General features: G+C 46.9%; 9 protein-coding genes and 1 non-coding gene across 10 annotated transcripts; 5 read left to right on the top strand and 5 right to left on the bottom strand.

Annotated features, from left to right (window-relative positions):
- Positions 1-191: 191 nt before the first annotated feature.
- On the bottom strand, positions 192-1,981 carry SPPG_08989 (uncharacterized protein). Its single transcript, XM_016757140.1, has 2 exons — positions 1,606-1,981; positions 192-1,533 (listed from the first exon to the last, which is right to left on the bottom strand). Exon 2 carries the CDS (start codon positions 1,511-1,513, stop codon positions 1,172-1,174), a length of 342 nt encoding a protein of 113 aa, XP_016611115.1. The 5' UTR covers positions 1,514-1,533; positions 1,606-1,981; the 3' UTR covers positions 192-1,171.
- Positions 1,982-2,015: 34 nt separating this feature from the next.
- Positions 2,016-3,126, bottom strand: SPPG_02140 (uncharacterized protein). The gene is made up of 5 exons (XM_016750442.1): positions 2,878-3,126; positions 2,724-2,815; positions 2,608-2,653; positions 2,467-2,545; positions 2,016-2,402 (listed from the first exon to the last, which is right to left on the bottom strand). Exons 1-5 carry the CDS (start codon positions 3,093-3,095, stop codon positions 2,364-2,366), a joined length of 474 nt encoding a protein of 157 aa, XP_016611114.1. The 5' UTR covers positions 3,096-3,126; the 3' UTR covers positions 2,016-2,363.
- Positions 3,127-3,596: 470 nt separating this feature from the next.
- SPPG_02139 (uncharacterized protein) lies at positions 3,597-5,466 on the bottom strand. Its single transcript, XM_016750441.1, has one exon. The coding sequence runs from the start codon at positions 5,199-5,201 to the stop codon at positions 3,729-3,731; it is 1,473 nt and encodes a 490-aa protein (XP_016611113.1). The 5' UTR covers positions 5,202-5,466; the 3' UTR covers positions 3,597-3,728.
- Positions 5,467-5,940: 474 nt separating this feature from the next.
- SPPG_02138 (DNA repair protein rad8) lies at positions 5,941-12,522 on the top strand (the record flags this gene model as incomplete). Its single annotated transcript, XM_016750440.1, has 2 exons — positions 5,941-9,216; positions 9,286-12,522. 2 exons carry the CDS (start codon positions 5,941-5,943, stop codon positions 12,520-12,522), a joined length of 6,513 nt encoding a protein of 2,170 aa, XP_016611112.1.
- A 171-nt stretch (positions 12,523-12,693) lies between these two features.
- Positions 12,694-13,874, top strand: SPPG_02137 (uncharacterized protein; the record flags this gene model as incomplete). The annotated part of the gene is made up of 8 exons (XM_016750439.1): positions 12,694-12,823; positions 12,900-12,910; positions 12,982-13,049; positions 13,123-13,276; positions 13,342-13,358; positions 13,428-13,480; positions 13,579-13,644; positions 13,705-13,874. The coding sequence occupies 8 exons, from the start codon at positions 12,694-12,696 to the stop codon at positions 13,872-13,874; spliced, it is 669 nt and encodes a 222-aa protein (XP_016611111.1).
- Positions 13,875-14,039: 165 nt separating this feature from the next.
- On the top strand, positions 14,040-15,033 carry SPPG_02136 (uncharacterized protein). Its single transcript, XM_016750438.1, has 2 exons — positions 14,040-14,451; positions 14,533-15,033. The coding sequence occupies exons 1-2, from the start codon at positions 14,107-14,109 to the stop codon at positions 14,833-14,835; spliced, it is 648 nt and encodes a 215-aa protein (XP_016611110.1). The 5' UTR covers positions 14,040-14,106; the 3' UTR covers positions 14,836-15,033.
- A 34-nt stretch (positions 15,034-15,067) lies between these two features.
- SPPG_10046 lies at positions 15,068-15,139 on the bottom strand. The gene has a single exon. It is a non-coding gene; the product is annotated as a tRNA-Ala (tRNA).
- A 157-nt stretch (positions 15,140-15,296) lies between these two features.
- On the top strand, positions 15,297-17,381 carry SPPG_02135 (uncharacterized protein). Its single transcript, XM_016750437.1, has 5 exons — positions 15,297-15,815; positions 15,876-15,998; positions 16,064-16,170; positions 16,239-16,851; positions 16,914-17,381. Exons 1-5 carry the CDS (start codon positions 15,579-15,581, stop codon positions 17,214-17,216), a joined length of 1,383 nt encoding a protein of 460 aa, XP_016611109.1. The 5' UTR covers positions 15,297-15,578; the 3' UTR covers positions 17,217-17,381.
- Positions 17,382-17,459: 78 nt separating this feature from the next.
- SPPG_02134 (uncharacterized protein) lies at positions 17,460-18,732 on the top strand. Its single transcript, XM_016750436.1, has 4 exons — positions 17,460-17,985; positions 18,056-18,177; positions 18,249-18,396; positions 18,469-18,732. Exons 1-4 carry the CDS (start codon positions 17,504-17,506, stop codon positions 18,545-18,547), a joined length of 831 nt encoding a protein of 276 aa, XP_016611108.1. The 5' UTR covers positions 17,460-17,503; the 3' UTR covers positions 18,548-18,732.
- Positions 18,727-19,548, bottom strand: SPPG_08988 (uncharacterized protein). The gene is made up of 2 exons (XM_016757139.1): positions 19,343-19,548; positions 18,727-19,269 (listed from the first exon to the last, which is right to left on the bottom strand). Exons 1-2 carry the CDS (start codon positions 19,448-19,450, stop codon positions 18,874-18,876), a joined length of 504 nt encoding a protein of 167 aa, XP_016611107.1. The 5' UTR covers positions 19,451-19,548; the 3' UTR covers positions 18,727-18,873.
- Between the last annotated feature and the right edge of the window lie 1,399 nt (positions 19,549-20,947).

Genomic DNA, 20,947 nt, shown 5'->3' with positions numbered 1-20,947 from the left:
CATAATTTTACTCGATTTAGACTCATGAACTCTGGTTTGATCCAAAAAGTCCTATATAAGTTGTCGTGCCCATTTTCCCAGGCTTTCGTCTTTTTCCACAGATATCATCATGCCACCAAAGAAAAAGCAAAAACTCGAAAAACTCGACAAACCTACTTGCTTACATACCTGCAACAAGACTTCCTTTGCAAAAGCTTTCCTGCCAAACGAGATCTCCCGCCAACGGCTTCTAGATTACATTGCCATCATCCATCAACTCGCCAACCATGCTTCCCACGCACTGAAATTCTATCTCCTTTCATCAGCACCAGCTTTTCCCACGGTAAATCAAGAGACGATTGAAGTCATCCTCTATCTTCTCAACAAAGGTGAATCGTGGCAACCAAAAACTGATGCGAAGAAGGCGTTACGTGAATGCTTGTGGCCATATGTTCGACGGTACTGCCGCATCGTTGATTTTTCTCATCCAAACCTGCGAGGCGAGCAACAATCAGTCAATTACCTGACAGCGAGTATGATGACGAATCTGAAGGTCAATGTCCAGGAACACTTCATGATGATGCTGCTCCGGTACATTAATCTGCGGCTTGATCTGAAGGGACAGAAGCAGCGACTACCACTGAAAAGCGATGCGCGAAACGCTTTCTTTGCTCGTCTTCGCTACTTGAAGTCAATTTTCCTTTTTGATATCGTGCCTGAGTCGCTCGATGATTTGACTGCTGAAGAGAGTGAACTTCTAGAAGAGATCTGGTCATTGGATCTCCCATTCCTTCCCGACAATCCCCTTGCCTACGCCATTGTTGCTGATCCGATGTCATTTTTTCCTGCGTACTGCAAACTCTCTGGGCTGTATGAACGACATGGCTTCCGACGGTTCAGCGCGATACCTCTTCGCCGGTCTCTCATTCAAAGCCATGTCCGGATTGACACCGTCATTCTCTACACCCACATTCTTTGCATTTTTCGCAGAGAGGCAGAAGCGGTCGAAAAGGATGATCTGTGGTTGCGCGTCTGCAATCTACGCACGAAGGCTTTTCGGTCTCGCCGCGGCGGCGGTATGCAGTTTGAAGGCTCGATCACGACGGACGGAACCTCGGTGTCTGTGTATTTGAAACACCCTGACGCCGACAAGTACGGAAAGCGCGGAGGAAAGAAGAAGTCGGCAAAGACTCTAGCAGCTGAGGTGAAGGCAGTATATGTGGAAAAAAACTTGCCTGCTTGTCGAGCAGCAGAGAACGTCGTCGTTATCGACCCAAACAAGCGCGACGTTCTCTACTGCCAAGACAACAAGGGCACCATCTTCCGTTACACCGCCAATCAACGCTGCAAGGAGACTGGAAGCCGTCGGCAGCAAAAGGAACGGCAGTGGATGAAGAAGGAAGCGGGAATGGACCTTATAGAATCGCGAATACCATCTCACAAGACGATGAACCTCATGGATTTCCTCCGCTACCTCCTCGTCCGTCGTGTCGACTGGAACCGCCGCAAGGACTTCTATTCGCATCCTGCTCATACTCGATGGAAATGGCACTCCTTCATAAACCGTCAGAAGAGCGAATCAGACCTCATAAGTAACATGCGCAACAAGTACGGTGAAAACCTTACTGTTGTAATGGGTGATTGGAGCGACGCCGGTCGAACTGCAAGATTTCAGACCTCATCAAAGACAAAAGGCTGGCGCACCCTCTTTAAGCGCAACCGCATTGATTGTTTCCTTCTCGACGAGTACAAGACCTCATCTGTTTGCCCTCGCTGTTCCTCATCTGAGTTTGTGGAGAAAAAATTCAAAGAACGACCTCATTCAAGACCTTATCGACGACGAGAAGGCAAGATTGAAAAAGTCCATGGATTGCTGGGTTGTACCAACCCTAACTGTTTGCAGCAAGCCTGGACGATGCGCTACTGGAATCGAGATACGCTGAGCACCTGCAATATGCTAACGATCGTGCAATCAATGTTGGATGGACACGGTAGACCAGAAGTGTTCAGCAGGGGTGTTCCAGCCGTAGCTTAGATTGGTTAGATTAGGTTTTCCGAGCCGGTTGTCGCGCGGTTCATCCCTGGTGCGGGTGCTAGTGCCAATACCCACCGGCGTCCGCACTATCCATCATCTTGTATTCTCTGGACAGGCTTGTTTATCCCATACACATTCTATATGCCCTATCTCGACAAATGCCTCTAGGCAACGATGGCACACATTATTCGACACGTCCTTGTCCTTTCTAATGTCCCATCATGGACCTCACATCTACCATCATTCCCCGCATTCCCATTCTACTCGTACCCGCTCCCATCCTCTCATCCCACGCCGTTCTCACAAACTCATCACCATCATCGCCATCATCACCACGCAATCACACATATCACAAATCCTCTCGTCGCAATTTCTGATAATAACTCGCCTACACATGAACAAATTACCATCGCATGAACCACCAGTACAATCCACACACACAAAAAACATACCTTTGTCACAACATACGTGTACAAACTCTTTAGATCGTGACCTTGATCGTATTCTTCAATCAGTTTACCGTTATTGTATCTATGCCATGTCATCAGCCATCATTTACAACACCCAACAAAATAATTGCAAAAATAACGTACAGATGAAGTGTTGGATACCCATCCACACCCTCCTCTTCACAAAACTCTGTATTAAAGAAAATCGATATCAACCCTCTTGTCTTTTTCTTTAAAGATCCACTCTTTCCAAAACCTACCTTCTTGATCCGTGCAATCCACTTTTCCCATCTTGATCCCCTGCACCGCATCGAGCACCCGCTCCTGAATCGTCAACCAAGTCGGCGACAACCTAAACCGCCCAACACTTCAACTCCCATTCTAAAGCTACCAAACAAAACATTGAAAACCTACTGTTTACAATACTTGCACCACCTCGCCCCAAAAAACACCAACCAGGTCCCATCGGATATCGTCTGCTTGAACACCGTGTGGGGGATAAATGTAATGTTTTGGTCGGCTTGGGTGGCGAGTTTGGTGAGTTCGGATTGGGAAATGTGTTTTATGGTTTGGGAGGTCGTTAGTGTGAGGATGCTTAGGAGCGACAAGAGGAATGGGAAATGTAAATGCATTGTTTTTGGAATTGTGTTCAAAAGTGGATTTGGGGAGGATGTTTGATTACGCTGTTAAACGGCACCGTGTGTATGTCATGTGATGGGGTTGTTGTTATGGGAATAGTGTCACCCATTTGGGTGACCTCAGCATAGCATCCCAAGAACTTGTGCATTTTTGGATGTGTGTGTGCGTAGATGGCTATGCTACGTATGGTTCTTGTAAAGTTATTCTCGGTTTTCTTCTCCATAAAGACCAGGACCTCTTACCCCACCAACCCCGTTCATCCCACAGCATGACGATTAAATTATATCCAGGAAGATAAAAGAGGAGATTGAAAAAATAAGTGGATTGTCAGAGAACGGAATTTTACAGCATGATGAGATATCGGGAATGGAGCATTTACGTTTTTCAGTAAGTATTGCTATCTAGTTACTCGACTCTCACCATTCTTCAGCAATGAAAATGATACACATCCAAACATCATGGTAACCATCACAAACAATAAACTCGTAAAGCATCCCAACATAACCAATAAAATATTCTACATTTACAATCAGTCCCTATCCACAACCCTCCAAACATACAAATAATACAAAACAACCAAAACAAAACCAACCAAATAGGCAAAAAAAAATACGATCATAATATCATCACAACGTATTCAACCTCGATTTTTGAGTAGGCGACACCCGTTTCTTTCCATCCTCTACTTTTTTCCGTCCTTCTGCTTCCTTTTTCCGTTTTTCTAATCTGGCTTTTTCGTTCGACTTGTCACCACCACTTTGAGAATCACCTTCTATATCCTTTTTCCGCTTTTCTAATCTGGCCTTCTCACTCGACTTTTCACCACCACTTTGAGAATCATCCTCAACATCCTTTTTCCGTTTTTCTAATCTAGCCTTTTCACTCGACTGTTCACCACCACTTTGCACACTCTCACCTTGCACAATCTGTTCAACAAACCTCAATACAACCGGCTCAACTTTTTCGTAAACCAAATCCACAACACGCGCCTGCATCTCGTTGATGAGTTCAATAATCTCTTGTTTTAGTTCAGTGTCATCTGATACTGATTTCTCCAATCTATCCAGTCGTTGTTCCATTTTTTCCATATCAGTGATTGTGTGGTTCCCATGTTGGGCTTCTAGGGTGTCAAGTCGGGTGCGAAGGAGATCTAGTGCAGGAAAGACGGTGGTTTGGAGTTTGTCGAGTGTACGGGTGTTCTCTGCTTGATGGGTAGTACATGACTGGGAAAGCGCATCCAGCGTCGTAGTGGTCATTGTTTGCGACGAGGAAAGAGACGATAAACGGTCGCCATGGGCTTGAAGTCGGGATTGTGTATCCTCTCGCCAAGTGGCTAGAGACAACCATTCGAGATCCATCATGGTTCGCGCTTCCTCAAGGATTTTTACACGATCAGAAAGATGAAAGACACCTTGCTGGATCGATTGATACCGGTCAAACAACTCCTTTCGTGTACCCCCTTCAAATTCTTTCACAACCCTCGCCATTTTCGTACCCGTCAATTTGATCCCTTTTTGAATCTCTTTTTCAATGGTGGCGTGTAAGGTTTCTTCAAGGGCATTGCAGTTTTGTTCGTGCCTGTTCAAACGGTCGGCTATACACTGCGAGACCTGATGCGCCACGTACTTTTTGATTTCTTCTCCAAAATTTTTTTCCAAGTGTTCGTTCATGAGATCAATAATCGTATCCTTGAGCTGGTCCGGCTGTTTCGACTGTTCCGACGTCATCTCTTTTTTGTCACCCGTGGTGATATTTCGAGTCCACGATCGTAGTACACCATCAGGCGGTACATACATATCAAGGCACTGCTTTACACATTGTTCAAACACCCCTCCAACGCACCTGGAGTAAGACACGACTAGCGCAGGATGCACAACCATTCCAACATGCGGGATATGGTACAACAATTGTCCAACAAGTACAGGACTCGTACACTTGTAATGCGCCTTTAGGATCTCACAATCCGCTTGAAAAAGGGGGTGCTGCATGTACACCGAAAACGGCATCGGGTTCTTACACAAAACGGGTGGACACTTTTCAAAAGGACGAACAAGACACCATCCCATCAACTCCACCTTCCCACCCGCAATCACATCCATGACGTCCAATTCAGTTGCAACGCGATGGATCTCGATACGGTCTGACAAGATGTATCGTGAAAACTTTATACCCAGAACTTGGTCCCGTGTCCATCGTAATGCTGATATGGGTCTGGCTACAGGGTTACTCTGTTCAAGAGCTTTTAAACGGGCTTCGAGAGTTTGTACCCGTTCTATATCGGCCCGTGATTCTGTGTTCTCTGTGTTTTGAGACGCAGTTCGGTGCCTCTCACCTGCCCTTGCCTATTGACAAAAAATGTTAAAAAGTGTTTCAATGAAAATGGTTTTGGAATCGTACCTTCGAGCTTTGCTTTGAGTGCACTTGTATTGCAGGAGCTGGTATAGCAGGATCTGGCGCTCCGTACTGTAAAAGTGTGGATTGGGCTGGCCATACTTGATCTGGGATACTCCCGAGTTGTTCGGCGGCAAGGGCGAGAGGGTCAGGAAGGGAACCCGCGTAAGGGTGTGGCCACTTGTCAGTCTGACGCGCCGACATGAATGGAAGTCTATAAGAAACTCTGGATCTTTTTGTAAGGGGGTCTTCTTGTATGTAAAAAGTAGGTGCGGGTACTGATCACGGTGAGAGATGGAGAAAAACTCCCTTGCCAAAACCCCCTTGCAAATCGAAATTGGACGCTTACTAAAGCACGTCGCACGTCCGTGTCTTCGGACACACATGGTGCCCGGATGCTTTTTACCTCCCACTACCTTCTTGCAGAATTGAATATACGAGTAAAGAATGGTAATGGTACGCAAACGAAAGTCTCTTGTCGTTTCGGATGACGAGGACTGGAATGGCGGTGATGATATATCCGACTCGATGTCTGAGCCAAGTGTCGCGAGTGAGGAGGAATTATCTGTTGACGAGGATGCGTTCAAGGGGAATGATATTCGACGGAGGAGTCTGCGGAGACGGTCGTCGGTCAAGAAGGATGTGAAGGGACCGTTTGTGGTCATTACGTCGAGAGTCGGGACCAAACGAGCGGCGGTGGAATATACAAGGAGACAAAATGCAGCCTTTGACTCGCCTCTTTCGAAACGGGTCAAGACGTTGCCAGAGGTTCCTTCACCACCCATGACTTCACCAACCAAACTGACCCCGTTACAGTCCCCAATAGCCGCCTGGAAGAACATCTTCAAATTCACCCCGCAGAAAGCATCCCCCATCAAAAAGCGACTGCAACATAAACCCATCACCGGCCCCGCGCGAAAGAAACAAAAACTGCATGCCACGGAATTTCCCCCCATCCAAGATATCCCAGCCATGTTTTTCGACATGGTCAAAAACCTACCCGAAAGCGCCACAGTAGCCAAACGACTCCAAGGCCGCAAACTCCGTGTCGCTACCATGTGCAGCGGAACCGAGAGTCCCCTATTGGCCCTCGGCCAAATATCTCGCTCCATTGAACGTCACCATGGAATCAAATTTGAGATTGACCATGTCTTTAGTTGTGAAATCGAACCTTTTAAACAAGCCTACATTGAACGCAACTTTTCCCCACCCATTTTATTCCGCGATGTATGCGAACTCGCCAACCCAAAAGCAACCACCGCATACGGATCCCTCGTGCAAGTCCCAAACGTCAAAGTCGACCTCCTCGTAGCAGGAACCTCCTGCGTCGACTACTCTAACCTAAATAACAAGAAAAAGGGCATCCACGCCGGCGGCGAATCTGGCCGAACGTTTTGGGGAATGTTAAACTGGGTCAAAACATGTCGTCCTAAACTCGTTATCCTCGAAAACGTCTGTGGAGCCGATTGGACGAGCATGCAACACGAATTTACTAAAATCCGGTATAAAGTCACGGCTACCCGGTTTGATACCAAGGATTACTATATCCCGCATACCCGAACACGTGGGTACCTCTTTGCTGCAGCAGAAGGACCCAAAAACCTCCCAGAAATGTGGATCAACCTTGTCAAATCCATGCAACGACCCGCTTCATCCCCTTTGGAAGCCTTCCTCCTCCCAACAGATGATCCTCGTGTCCATCAAGCTCGACTCGACCTTGCGCGTGCGAGTGTGGATCGCAGGGCCGCTCGAACGGATTGGGAACGCTGTGAAAGTCGGCATGAACGTCAGCGGATTGAAGAAGGATTAGGTATCAAGCGTCCTTTTTCGCGATGGGAACCGAATAGTGTGTGTCGGTTTCCTGATTATGCGTGGAATGATTGGGGGGCTAGTCAGTCTACGCGTGTGCTTGATTCCATTGATATTCTGTACCTAAAGATGGCTGTCAAGGGCATTGACGCCATGTCCAAGACGCTGGTATGGGAACTAAGTCAGAATGTTGATCGGATTAGTACAAGTGTTCGGCCGGGTATTTGTCCTTGTTTGACTCCGAGGGTTATACCGTTTGTGACGAGCCGTGGAGGCCCTGTTGTCGGTCGTGAGGCGCTGAATCTCCAGGGAATCCCTGTTGATGAATTGTTACTGACCCGCGAATCGGAGCGGAATTTGCATGATTTGGCTGGTAACGCCATGACCACCACCGTGGTTGGTGCGTGCATGTTGGCTGCTCTTGTTGTGTCTTTGGATACTTTGGAGCCGGGGTCGGGTGTACCTCCGAAACAAATTGAATTGGATCCGTTTCCTACCATTGGGGGAGATGACCAGCTCAATGAACTCCCACTCGAACTAGGCACCTATACCAACATGTCGTTGGAGGCTTTGGTTGCGGATGCGGATCGAAGTAGCCGGCAGTGTGACTGTGAGGGACGAACGGGTGTCACCAAAGAAAAGATTCAGAAATGCCGAGAATGTTGGGCAACTTCTTGTGTTAAATGCGGAATTCGGCCTGAACATTATTATGAACAGGTTACAAGTGATAATCGACTATCTCCCACGGGATTTGAGAAGGAGCTTAGGTCGGCCTTACCCATGCGGCTTCATCTCCAAGGCATTACACTGGATGCACTAGAAGCGCTCAAATCTCAGCATGACACGATCGATCTTGTCAGCAAGGATTGGACACTCTGGCACGACGCTGTTGTGAACGCCGTCAAGAATGAATTCCGATTCAGATCTGTCAAGCGACAAGAGTATTGGGTTGTTACTTATGACGCACCCATGGCGATACTTGAACTCATCATCGATCCCCACCAGCCCGTATGGCAGTTAACTATTAAAGCCCCCGAGGACGAACCTGTCAATGGCCGTCTACGAAGTCTCCTTGCTAGCCCAGCAGCCAGAATGTATTTGGATCTCAAGAGCCAGGACACGAGTTTTTTCAGTGGGACGTGGGAAGTATGTTTCCCTGCATCCAAATCATTTTCCATTACGATCACTGGACGGGGTGAACTTGTTGAATCATGGGAAGCACGTATTGGCTTGCAGAATCACCTTGCATCTGGGAAATGGTGGTCTCAGTTGGAGATTTCCGGGATCCCTGATGATGCACGGGTGTATTTGGATCGCGATCTCTCGGGTACATATGACTTGCTGGAAAAGTGCGGAACGGCCATGAACGCCCTCCATAAAAAGCGACCAGCATCCACCGATGACCAAAAACTCCCATTGTTCTTTTTTTTTGATCCACAACCTTGCGGTGAGCAAAGTGGGGATGCATTCAATTTCTCAACCAATGCACGTCGATTACCCTATGGAGAAGTCCGCCTTGTAAACGCTACATTGGATCCCAAATGGCGACCTAGTTCTGTTGACGGACCTCAATCCGTTGCTTGTCACGTCAAAGGCAAATGGGCTACCTTGGAATGCGCACGACTCGTCCCAACCACCGAGGCTACTCTCCAGGGTACCGTCAGCACACCAGCAGGACCATTATCAGTTTCCTGCAAACAGGATGCATGTAAAACCGCTACTGCCGTCTTGACGTGTAAAGTCCCGCTTACGCATGCAGAGCCTGTATGGCCTCGTGACAAGTGGGAGGAAATTGATTTGTTGCATCGGGGACGGTCGACGTTTGAGTCTTTGGCGTGGATTACGGAGCGGATAAAGGGAATTACTGCCCTTCAGGATTGGATGGATGTTCCTGGTGTGCATGATATTGATGATGTGAGTGAATCTAATAAAAAGTTTGGAGTAGTTGCTGATTTTTGATTTTTTTTTTTTTGTATGTGTTAGCGAGGGAAACCGTCTCCTTGCGAGCGATGTGCTCCAACACCTCCAGAACTGCTCTGGATCCGCAAAGGAACGAGTGCCTCTGCATTCGAAGATCCCCAACAAGCTGGTGCTTACGAACAGAATCTAAAGCGGCGACCCGCCCCTTTTGTCGCTCAATTCCGTTTGGATGGTACCTTGGGTATGCTCCGTCTCGGCGTGAATGTTGCGTCTTTGGTTCATCGGGCCCTATCGAGATTACCTAGTAAAGACCGTCCCGAATCCCCTCGAGTATCGTGGCGACTTTCCACAGAATTTACTGACCAAGAAGAGAAATTGAAACCTCTTGAAGTCAAGAGTAACAAACTGGATCCGGAACATGAGCAGCCGCCGCATTTTGAGCGGTACAAGCTGAGAAAGGAGCAAAGTCGGTCTTTAACGTGGATGGTGCGTCAAGAGCAAGCTACCATTGAACCTTTTGTTGAAGAAGAGGTTTCAGAAGCTGTTTTGGAACCGTTGGGGTGGCGTGTAGAAGCCAAGGCGGAGCGGCAAGTATTTGTTCGAGGGGGTGTCCTAGCTGACCAAGTCGGATACGGAAAGACCGCCATCACACTCGGTCTCATTGACTACGCTGCGTCCCTACCTCCCCCGCCTCCCCCGCCTCCCTCGCAACTCGAAGGGCGTATCCCCATCAAAGCAACATTAATCATTGTTCCATCTCATTTGGTAGCACAATGGCCAGCGGAAATCAAAAAGTTTACTGGAAACCGGTTCAAAGTCCTCACCATGCTCAATGTGGCTAATTTTAATAAAACGACTGTCGCGGATTTTGAGGAAGCGGATATCATTATTTGCGCGCGGAGTGTTTTGACGGGTATCAATTACTGGTCTAATTTATCTGGATTGGCTGGAAGTGAGCTCTTGCCTGTTTCTGAGGGACGGTATTTTAATATCCGATATCAGGAGGCTTTGGAAAAGCTCAAAATTCGCGTCAAGGAGTTGACCGAGATTGGCGGAACCGACGGCGTCAAGTTGGTTATCCAGGCTGTTAAAGAGGGGTTATTGAGGAGGAAACAGCAAGGAAGTGATGAGACTGTACCTGTCCAAAAGCAGGTGAGGGGCACCAAGGCCTACCGGGATCAGTTGAAGCAACAAACAGACGAAACAGGTGAAGAGTTGAATGACCTGGAAGATGGCGATAGTAGTGATGTGATGGACACCTACGACAAACGTAAAACGTCCAAATCTAAAAATGCCGATACCACATCCCGTGAAGATAAAGATCCATGGAACCTCCAAACACAATCCGTACAAAAAAACTGGAAAAAAATGCAATGCCCACCTCTCGAAATGTTTTATTTCAACCGTATCGTAGTTGACGAGTACACCTATGTAACGGGCAAAGACTATGCATGCATCTTGGAACTACGATCCAATTACCGGTGGGTCCTATCTGGAACTTCTCCGGTCCACGAATTCGCTACCGTCAAAACCATTGCAAGTTTCCTTGGTTTGCATCTAGGAGTGGATGATGATGCCGAAATGGGTGAAGATATGGTTAAAAAGCGACTTAATGAGCGAACAGCTGCCGAAAAATTTCATTCGTTCCGGGAGGTGCATACGGCTGCTTGGCATGCCCGACGACATGCGGTTGCTCAAACGTTTTTGGATGGCTTCGTGCGTCAGAATATTGCAGAGATTGATGAGATTTTGTGTGAGGAGCATATCATGCCTATACAGTTACCCCCTGCAGAACTTGCCCTCTATTACGAACTACAGCATTACTTGCTGAGTGTCGAGATGAATGTCAGAAAGACGGTCAGGGCAGGCAAGGCAGCTCAAGGGGACCGTGAACTCCGGCTAGGTCTCGCATTAGAAAAAATGAAGTCACCCGAACAAGCCCTTTTGATTCGGTGCTCTCATTTTGATTTGGAATTGCGATCGCCTGGACGGGATGGCAAAAAACAGCAATTGCGCGTCAGGAACGCTGCGGAAGCTTGTGAAAAGATTGTGATTGAACGAAAAGCGCAGTTGGAGGAATGTCGACAATTGTTTGAGGAGCACTTGAATGATGCCAAAGCACTGCATTCTTGGATCTTGGATCATGGTGGATATGAAGAAGGAGATGATTTGCCGCTTGAGAGGTGGTGGGGACAGGCTCTGGCCGGACGAAGCGATGATGTCGATACAGGGCTGTTGGTCGCGGAGATTGTTAAAAACATGGGACAATTGGGCAACAAGAAGGGCAAAGGGAAAGAAAACATGGGAGATACGAGTTTGAAACCAGTTGGGAATATGATCAAGAAAACGCAGCAAAATGGAAAGAAAAAAGTGGGTTCTTCTAAACGGAAATCGGCGGATGACGACTTTTTGGATGATGATGATGAGGATGAAGATACGGGTAAACCCAAAAAGGCCCCAACTCTGTCTGACAAGAAATGGGAGTTGCGAGAGCATACCCACCGTTTACGTAAAGTACAAAAAGAACTGGTCAATCGGTTGCGATCATTGCGATATATTCAAGCGGTACGAGATGTTCAAACCCGCAAACAAGCCGAGGTCATTTGCCCAAAATGTCAAAAATCATTCCACCTGCCTGACAACTATGACCAGGTTGTCTTCCTTTCATGTTGTGGACACTTGGGATGCCAAACATGTGTGCTTGAGGAAGCCGAGAAAGAAACATGCGTGACGCCTGGATGTCAAGTTGCAGCCCGGAGCAATTTTATAGTAACCCCAGAAAGTCTTGGAGTCGATCAAGACGATTTTGGTTCTGGCCACGGAGCAAAACTCTCCGCCATCGTATCGTTGATAAAGGACAAGATCCCAAGTACGGATCGTATCCTGATTTTTGTCCAGTTTCCTGAACTCAAGCAGAAGGTGAGCGAGGCGCTCGACGATGCTCGTATCGCCCACCTCAAGATTGAGGGCGGCGCAACGAAAATGAGCAAAGCTGTGGAACGATTCCAGAATATGGATGACCTTGATGTCGACCACGATCTTGATGGAACTCGGGTTCTACTTTTAACTGCAACCAATGAAGAAGCCAGTGGAGCAAATCTAACGGGAGCCAATCATGTTATTTTCGTATCCCCTTTGCATCTTGAGACGCCGGAAGTCTATGATGCGTGCGAAACTCAAGCTATTGGACGGGTTCGACGATATGGGCAGACGAAAAAAGTCCATGTGTGGCGGTTTATTTGTAAAGGGACTGTTGATGAGGATATTTGGAATCAAGTTGTTGAGAGAAGGGCTGTATAGATTGTCGTTTGCAGATTAGTTTTTGTTAGAGTATCTTGGATAGGATATAGCTATATTTGATGTAGTAATTAAAAGTAGAGGAAGCAGGCGTGTGTGGGTAATGATGATGACGAACTAATCCTATATAACGCGGTTCCTGCATTCCAAACTAGCTTTTTGTTCACATTCATCATGACCATTTTACAAGTCGAAAACCTGAGCTTAACTCTACCAAACGGTTCGCACCTCTTCTCCAACGTTCACTTCTCCCTTGAGCTAGACAAGCGAAATCCGAGGATTCTAGCCGTTCGTGGTCCCAGTGGTACGTAGGGTAGTGATTTTGGTCAAACTGCATGCAGCATGGTTTTTTTTAAAGTGCACTTAATGACTATTGGCAGGTTCTGGAAAGGTTCTGGCATGCTTTAAGGGCTGCCTTTTGGTCACGCTGACAGCTACTCATCATAATCACCTCCATGTTAGACGACATTGTTGAAATGTCTCGCCCAACTCATACCGTACAATTCCGGCAAGATCACCTTAGATGGAAGGTCAAGAAAGGCTCTACCTTGAACACAAACATGCCGTACCTGTCCGTGCTGACAATACCTTGGGATTTTTCAGAACACCAGAGCAGTACGGCATAACAGAGTGGAGATCGCGGGTTATGTACGTCCCCCAACGACCACCGATCCTACCTGGAACACCTGCCAAATTTCTAGAAACGGTGAATACATTTTCGGCTCAAAAGAAGCGGCAATCTAAATGTGTTGATTCGGTAGGAACGTATGGATGTCGTAAACGCCGCAACACCTCGTTTGATACTCATGTATTGATCCCTAGATTGAATTGGCTGCTGGGTGAGACAAAACTGTTCTACGGTTGATGAAGCGATTCTATTGAGGGGATGGTGCTAATGTCAAGCATAGCTGGAATTTGGCACCAGAGACATGGGATAAAGAATGGAATCAGCTTTCGGGAGGTGAGTCGCACCCATGTTACCATTCGCCGGAATTTCAAAAGTGTGTGTACCTGGTGTGAACCCTCAGGAGTGCTCACACCTTCAAATTTGGCTTTTAGGTGAAATGCAACGAATCGCAATTGCCTGTGCCATATCGTGCGAACCAGACATTTTGTTATTGGATGGTACCTAAAGACTCTCCAACTACCCGCACATTGAAAACGCCGCTCAGTCGTATTCTGTAGAGCCGACCAGTGCACTCGACCCTGAAACATGCGAACTTGTCGAACAGTCCTTGAAGAGCTACACTTGCATTTGGATCACTCACAACCCAGAACAAGAACATCGGATGGCCACGTGTACCCTGACGTTGGATGCAGAAGATGGTGCAGAGGTGAGCGGTCCATGTAAGTAGATTCTAGATAAAAGTAGAAAGACAGGTATAGCTTATAGAGTATAACCAAGGTATATGGACACTTGAAATACAAGAGTCTTGAGTTGCAGAGGAAGATCATGCTCTCGTAAGCAGTCATTTGTCTAAATATGGACGCTGACAAAAATAATGAGAGCAGTTTCGCCCCAGAGTGCATCGAGTCGCTGTTTTATTTCCTTTTTGCATTCACACATTTTTGTCAAATTCAAACATCATGGGTCTTCCAATCCCCACTGAGTCGCCCATCAAGATAAACCTGAGCCACCAGGAAGTCGCTCGTATCATTGAAGAGCTGGAAAAGGCATACACCACTACTACGGTAGAATGGATTCCAGCGGCTCCTATAGCGGATCTATTGTCCCGGGAATTGGGTTATGAAGACGAAGAAGAGTTTAACGACGCTCTTGGAGGAACTTTTGTAGAATTACTCAACACCCTTCCCAACGTGCAAACTCAAACCGGCGAGAATGGAGAGGTGCGCTTCAAGGTGGTCCCCGAACCACCGGAAGAAGAATGGAAGGCTCGGAAACTGACGTTGCGCATCACTGACCGTACGCAGGCAAGTATTAAAGAAAGCTGATTTAGTTTTATTTGAGACACGTTTTGTTTGACTGTTCTTTTTTTTGTGGAATGTATCCAGTTATGGAACGTTCTCCTCAAAAGCCCATATGCAACAATAGAAATCCCCGAACTAGAGTTTGCCATCCAACGAAACGGAATGAAAAAGATAGATTCCTTGTACAATCATATCGGAAATGCCATCTTTGAGCTTGGGACCCATGTACGAACGGTTCCCATGTCGGATGACCATCAAAACAAGATTGTGGACTGCATTACGAGTTTGAATGATCTTTTGGATGTTCCCGCGCCGTGGACTTGTATTGTAGAGGATCCGTCTGGTATTAGTGAATTTTCTGATATGACTGGCGTGGAGATCGCTTAAGGCTGTGTCGTGGGAGAGAGGTTGGTTAGATTTCAGTGAGGGGCGGTCTGAGTAGGTAGATGCTCCATAGCTCGCTGCAGCATTACATTATCATCGCCAATTTTGACATTAAAAACAGTTTGTCTCTGCATGATTTACCCGTTGATGAAAGGGTTTTGCTATCGATGAAGGTGTAAATAACGAGTAATAAAAAGCCAGTGCTTCAAAAAAGGGTCACGGGTGAAATACTGATTGGAGTAGCGGAGGATCGAACTCCGGGCTTCCTGCATGCGAAGCAGACACTCTACCACTGAGTTACTACCCCAATTGAAAATCTAATGAAACGCTTTCCTTAATAATGCTTTGCCCCAACTACACCATATTCCAACCAATCAGCTCCACTTCCCTGGGCACGATCAAATCTGATTGGTGCGCGGAGTCCTCTGGAAATTGGGGGGCCCTCATCAGTTATTGCCTCCTCTCGTTCCTACACGTGTCTTACTGACTTGATGTCTAGAAGGACCTGCCCGTTTTTTTTAAACAAGGATATTTAGATATAGACCTCTTGGGAACTTTCCTACGTTTGCTGTCCTTTTGCTTTTTAGCAGATTCCCACCTTGTTCTTGTTTACCTCGTTGACCTCGTTCACCTCGGCTTCGTCGGTCGTCGCAAACGGTCGTCTTCTTCCGGTTTACGGTTACGATTTTCTCACACCAGCGTTTTGCAGTCGACGACCATCTCTCATCGCCGCTAAATTATACCTCATGAGTCCTATTCGTGTCTCTCTTCTTGCGACGCTCTTGTTTGGGTCACAGTCGCTGGCAGCTCCGACATATCCTCACATTGTTGTTACATCTGCTACCTCCTCACAAGTTGCACTCTACTTGGAACCCGAGTTTGATATTACTCGACACTTGGGAACAAAAGGTGCATACCCGATTCGGAATGATGAGGCACATCAGGATGAGGTGAATGGATGTGCACTCGCCCACGTTCAGATGGTATGTTGCGTGGGATATGAGAATGGGATATGCGAATTGTATGCTAAAGACCTGTTTAAGGTTGTGAGACATGGTACCCGTGCGCCAACCTACGAAGATATTGTATCTTTCAATGAATTGGAAGCATTTGCACGTTCAGCGGATTCTTGCCTGTCACCAGAGCATGAGTGGATTAGGTCATGGGTAAGTGTGATCGTTATAGCAATTGCACAAAGGGAACAAGTAATACAACGTTTTTTGCCCTACAGAAAAATCCGTTCAACTTGGAGGATGAGGGTCTGCTCTCCAAAGCCGGAGAAGGAGAAGCATATCTGTTTGGAAAAAGGACGATGCAACGTTACGAGAGTCTTTTAGCGTAAGCCTTTGATCGCATCCGCTTCCATGTCGGATATTTAGGCGGACATTGACATTTGTTGTTTCTAGTAATGTTCCCTACAACCCAAATGTTTACCTATTCAGTAGCTCTGGTCGCTCAAGGTCGGGACAGACGGGCAGCTCTTTTGCGGCGGGTCTGTTCACTCCACAAAATGAGGAGGGCACATGCCGGAACACTCCAATCTACATGACAACGTCCCCGCAAAAGAAGGACCATATTATGAATCCCCAAAAATCGTGCTCTGCCTGGCGGAAACACGTGCAACGTGGACCTGCTCATCGCGCAGAAATGGAGGCGTTCAAGTCTGCTCGTTTGCCTCCCATTGCTCGTCGACTTGCGGAAACTACTTGCTTGACTTTCAGCCCTGCAAATGCGTTGGCAGCGTTCAAGGCCTGTGCCTTTGAATGGTCGGTGTTTGGGAGACGGGATGGATGGTGTACCATGTTCAACGAGGACGAGGTGGAATGGTTGGAATACGGCGAGGATCTCGATGACTGGTTGGAGAATGGATATGGCCATGAACTCAATGGAAAGATTGCTTGTCGTCTGGTCACTGAAATTGTGCAAGGGCTGAAAGCCAGATCTGAAGGAAACTCGCGGGTCATTGCCGATTTCAAATTTGGTCATTCCGAGACGCTACTTGCACTCGTCACCTCGCTGGTAAATCCCGTTTAGGACTTCATGTTACTCTTGTATTGAAGATGCTGACAATGGCACATTAGGGTCTTTTCAAAGACACCCAACGTCTAACAGGCAACGCTACTACTCCGCTACCGGATCGCGTCTTTCGCACGTCCCACATTGCACCTTTCATGGCTAATATGGCTTTTGAGCTCCACCAATGCTCCGGCTCGAATAAGTTCAAGGTTCGTGCTCTTCTCAACGAACGGCCTATCATCCTCCCTGGGTGCACAGAAGAGGCTTGTGATCTGGATGTGTGGGAAGCTGCACTTGGCGATCTCGTTGGGTGTGATATTGATGCGGTCTGCGAAAAGAAAAAGAAGGGAAAGAAGGGCGGTTATTGAGGAACCCCATGATGCTGGATGAACTTTTTATTTGTGCGAAGGTTGGATACCCCAAATTGATATGTCATTGCGTTCATATTGTACTGTAAATTATCTCAATACCTATTATGTCATGTATGTTGTCTTTATCATGTCTTAGATTTTAATACTATAGTTTGTTCCAAATATCGTGTGTGGATATTGAACTGCGAAATGGGGGATAAGCCTCACTCTAAGCCACATGGCCACGTCAACAAGAGGCCACCGACCCAAGGTTCCTCTGCGTCCGCATCGTGCACTAGATCATCATGTCCGCGGTCGGCTATTACTCTATAGAAACGCTAAAGTTTATCAAGAAATGGTACCTCTCACTTCCCCTAAGCAGTGCAGTTACAGTGTTGACTTGCGTCACACTCTCCATTGTCAACGTCGCAAGAGGATCTCCTGACGTTGGACTCTGTCCTAACCTCATTCTATCGTCCCCGCTTTCAAACATTTACCATCTCCTTACCGTACCCTTTCTTCATTCATCCATTGTTACCCTCCTTCTCAACCTGCTGTTTTTTCCGCCGTTGAATAAAATGTTGGAGACGCAGCGAGGAACCCTGCATTCCATGAATTTTGTCGTCATTGTTGGGATTGTTACGGGGCTGCTTTATGTACTTGTGGTGATACCATTTTGGGCGGTTGGGATCAAGGTCGATTGGTGTATTGGGGGACTGAATGGTTTGATGTATGCCTTGATGACCGTCGAAGCTAATCAAAAGGTCGGTGTGTTCAAAACACGAAGGTGAGTGAATGTCGCGTTGCAGTTTGCTGATTGACAGACTTTCGAGATACTCATCTGCGCGGGTTTGCAGAATATTTGGTGTTCCACTTCCAGGTGCCATATACCCTTGGATATTACTTGTGCTCTCAAAACTATTCTTTACGGCATCCCCATTCTTTTACAACTTGGCTGGAATTCTGGGAGGGATATTATGTACGTTCTCAAATGAACCTCTTCTGACGGAAGCCGCATTGGATCTCACTATTCTTGTGCCTTCCATGTAGATCATATTGGTGCCCTAAAATTCTTCTTTATCCCAGACCAAGCGCTCGTTTATATTGAAACAAGTCGAGCGCTTCGATGGCTGGAGACATGGGAGGCATTTGTTCCTACTCCCTCTTCAGTTTCCCTTCCGACAACGGATGATATAGGGTATGTTCCGATTGACGAGTATTTATCGGCTACCAGTTATTGATTGCCTGTTTTGATGTCTCTTGACTGTAGGGTTGAGCCGAGATCATCGCTTGTAGGCCGACTTCGCGGCGTGTTTAGTGGAGGGAGTGGGAGATACACTGGACTTTAAACCACATGTACACAATTTGTCACCCAATATTTTGTAGTTGTATTTCATGTGTAGCAGTTGGCGTCCTTATGTTTTTTAGTATTAATTACCTCCAAAGATGTACAGATAGCTTGTTTTATGAGCAAACACAACGTACTGCTGTTATTTCAGGTCAATGAATAAAGGCGAATCCATCCGCATCAGGATCTTATGATGGTACTGTATATGCCATGACTTTATTTGCAATTGGACAACTATGATACTATGTAAATACAAAAACAGACAGACTACGTAGATAAGTTTAAGCACTCTAATTCAAGGTTATTCTCTCACGCTAGAGGTGAAACTCAGAGCAAAAAGACTGATCCAGCCACAGCGGCGACCACAAATCCACTAAGACCCACCCGCGTAAACACGGCTGCGCTGCTAGATTTGCCGCTCGTGCTGTTGTTGTTTCCGTTCCCAGTGTTGTTACCGGTTGTACCATTTCCGGGGTTTGTAGTTCCATTTCCGTTGGTAGGAATATTGCTGCAAGAGCCTGACCATCCCGGTTGAGTTATATTTTGAGAAGTCTGTGCGCAGACCTGGTTACGTTTGCATGTCGCTGCTGGGTAGTCCGGGTGAGAGGAACCAACTCCGCCACAAAAGTTGACGTAGCAAAACACGTAAACGTTGGAGGTCCGACACTGGCACGCAAGATCAGTGCTGCACGTAGCGGCGAGTTGATTAGTCTTGTTCAAGCACTAGTAAGAAAGGAAACACTTCATGTTAAATGCGCAGCCCTGAAAACGCGCGCAATGACATAGCACCACCGACCTCCTCGAATGGCAACGGAGCTGCGCAGACGCTGGAAGAGTTTTGTGCCTGCACTCCAGCAATAGCACCAAGGGCGAGGAGCGCAGTTGACGCAACGATTGATTTCATGCTTGACGGGTGGTTATCGAGTGGAAGGAAAAAAAGTCAAAGATGGGCGACGGGAAAAGACGGCAAACGCTTCTTTATATAAAGGGGGGGCAACGAGAGCGTGGCTTTTGTCTGGGAAAAGAAGTTTCAAATTTTGCATGTAAATTTCCAAAAACTTTCATGTCCGAAAATGCTTAGTAAGTAGTGGCTTAGTCACGCGTACACACAGTGCTGTTGGGGGATCAGAGTTGTATTTGTTTTTGAGCGCCCCCCCAACAAAACCGTACGTAAACAGAGTAGCAGAACACCTTTTGCAAGGGTTGAAATACGGCTTGTACCCTTCAGATTAGTCTCTTGCTCCTAGAACCCCTCAGCGGATTACCATTTAAAGCTCGGTATTTGTATTCATCGCGACATGACCCTATCTTTGACCCCTTTCAGCTGGCCATTGTTTGAAATGTGTGATTCAAGTTAATCTTCACCTTAAAATGGCACCCCAGGGTGCCTCCACGTTCCTGACAAACCCCCACACTAGACGGGACACTGAGACACTGCACTGAAAGGCGCGAAACTGTATCCATATGGGCACCAACGACGCCGAGAAATACGCTGCTGATGAGCCAAGAGGTTCCTCCCAGTATACAGCCGTTGGCGTATCCACTGTTTCCTTGGCATTCACTTTGGCGATTATAGCATTTACGGTATGGAGGTAGGTATCCATCGTGATCCCACTTGGATGATGTGGTTCACTCTCTGGCATGTCAGACAATTGTTTAACTTGAGTTATCATTGCCAGCTGGAACAGGAAGCGCACCATCTTCAATATGCTGCTTGTCATCTGCTGGATTTCTCTCGGGTAGGCTAATCTTTTCAACTCTGGAATGAGAAAAACATCATAACTTACCGCGTTTGGTTTAGTCTCTCCGACATCTTCTTCCTCACAGCAAGCAGCTTACCTGTTCAATGTAATTGCACCACTAGTTGGAGACAGGGTGGAAAACTAGCCTTGATATTCAACATCACCGGCGGCATATTCAACACCGTTCTTGCAATGCAACGGTTTTTGTCGTTCAGATCCATGACAAGGAGATGGTACAACGAGCCGATTTGTCTACGGTTGCAGATCCTCAGCATGATTATTTGGTTGATCGGCGTGATTATGACAATAATTATTGACCTACTCCCGGTTGAGATGTACAATCAGCTCGCAATTTCAAAATATATTGTATATGGATCATCGTTCAGGTGCGTACCAGATTCCATAGGCTCTTGGTTCCCTAGATTACCCGGTATATCTCCTTATCTTCTATACTTATATCTTTTATAGTTACGGCACTGCGCCAGTGGTCGTTTGGATCTTATTCACTGACTCGATCATCTCTGGAGTATCCATCTACTTGATCAGCAAGCTATGGCGAGACCTCCATGCGACCATCAGCCCGTCCAAAAGAATGCAACCCGAATTTTGGTATTTTTCATCGGTCTTTCGTTCCTCCTGGGCATCGTACTGGTCGGAGT

This window comes from Spizellomyces punctatus (assembly GCF_000182565.1).
Source record: "Spizellomyces punctatus DAOM BR117 chromosome Unknown supercont1.3, whole genome shotgun sequence".
NCBI lineage: Eukaryota > Fungi > Chytridiomycota > Chytridiomycetes > Spizellomycetales > Spizellomycetaceae > Spizellomyces > Spizellomyces punctatus.
This window is presented reverse-complemented; position numbering and strand designations above follow the sequence as displayed.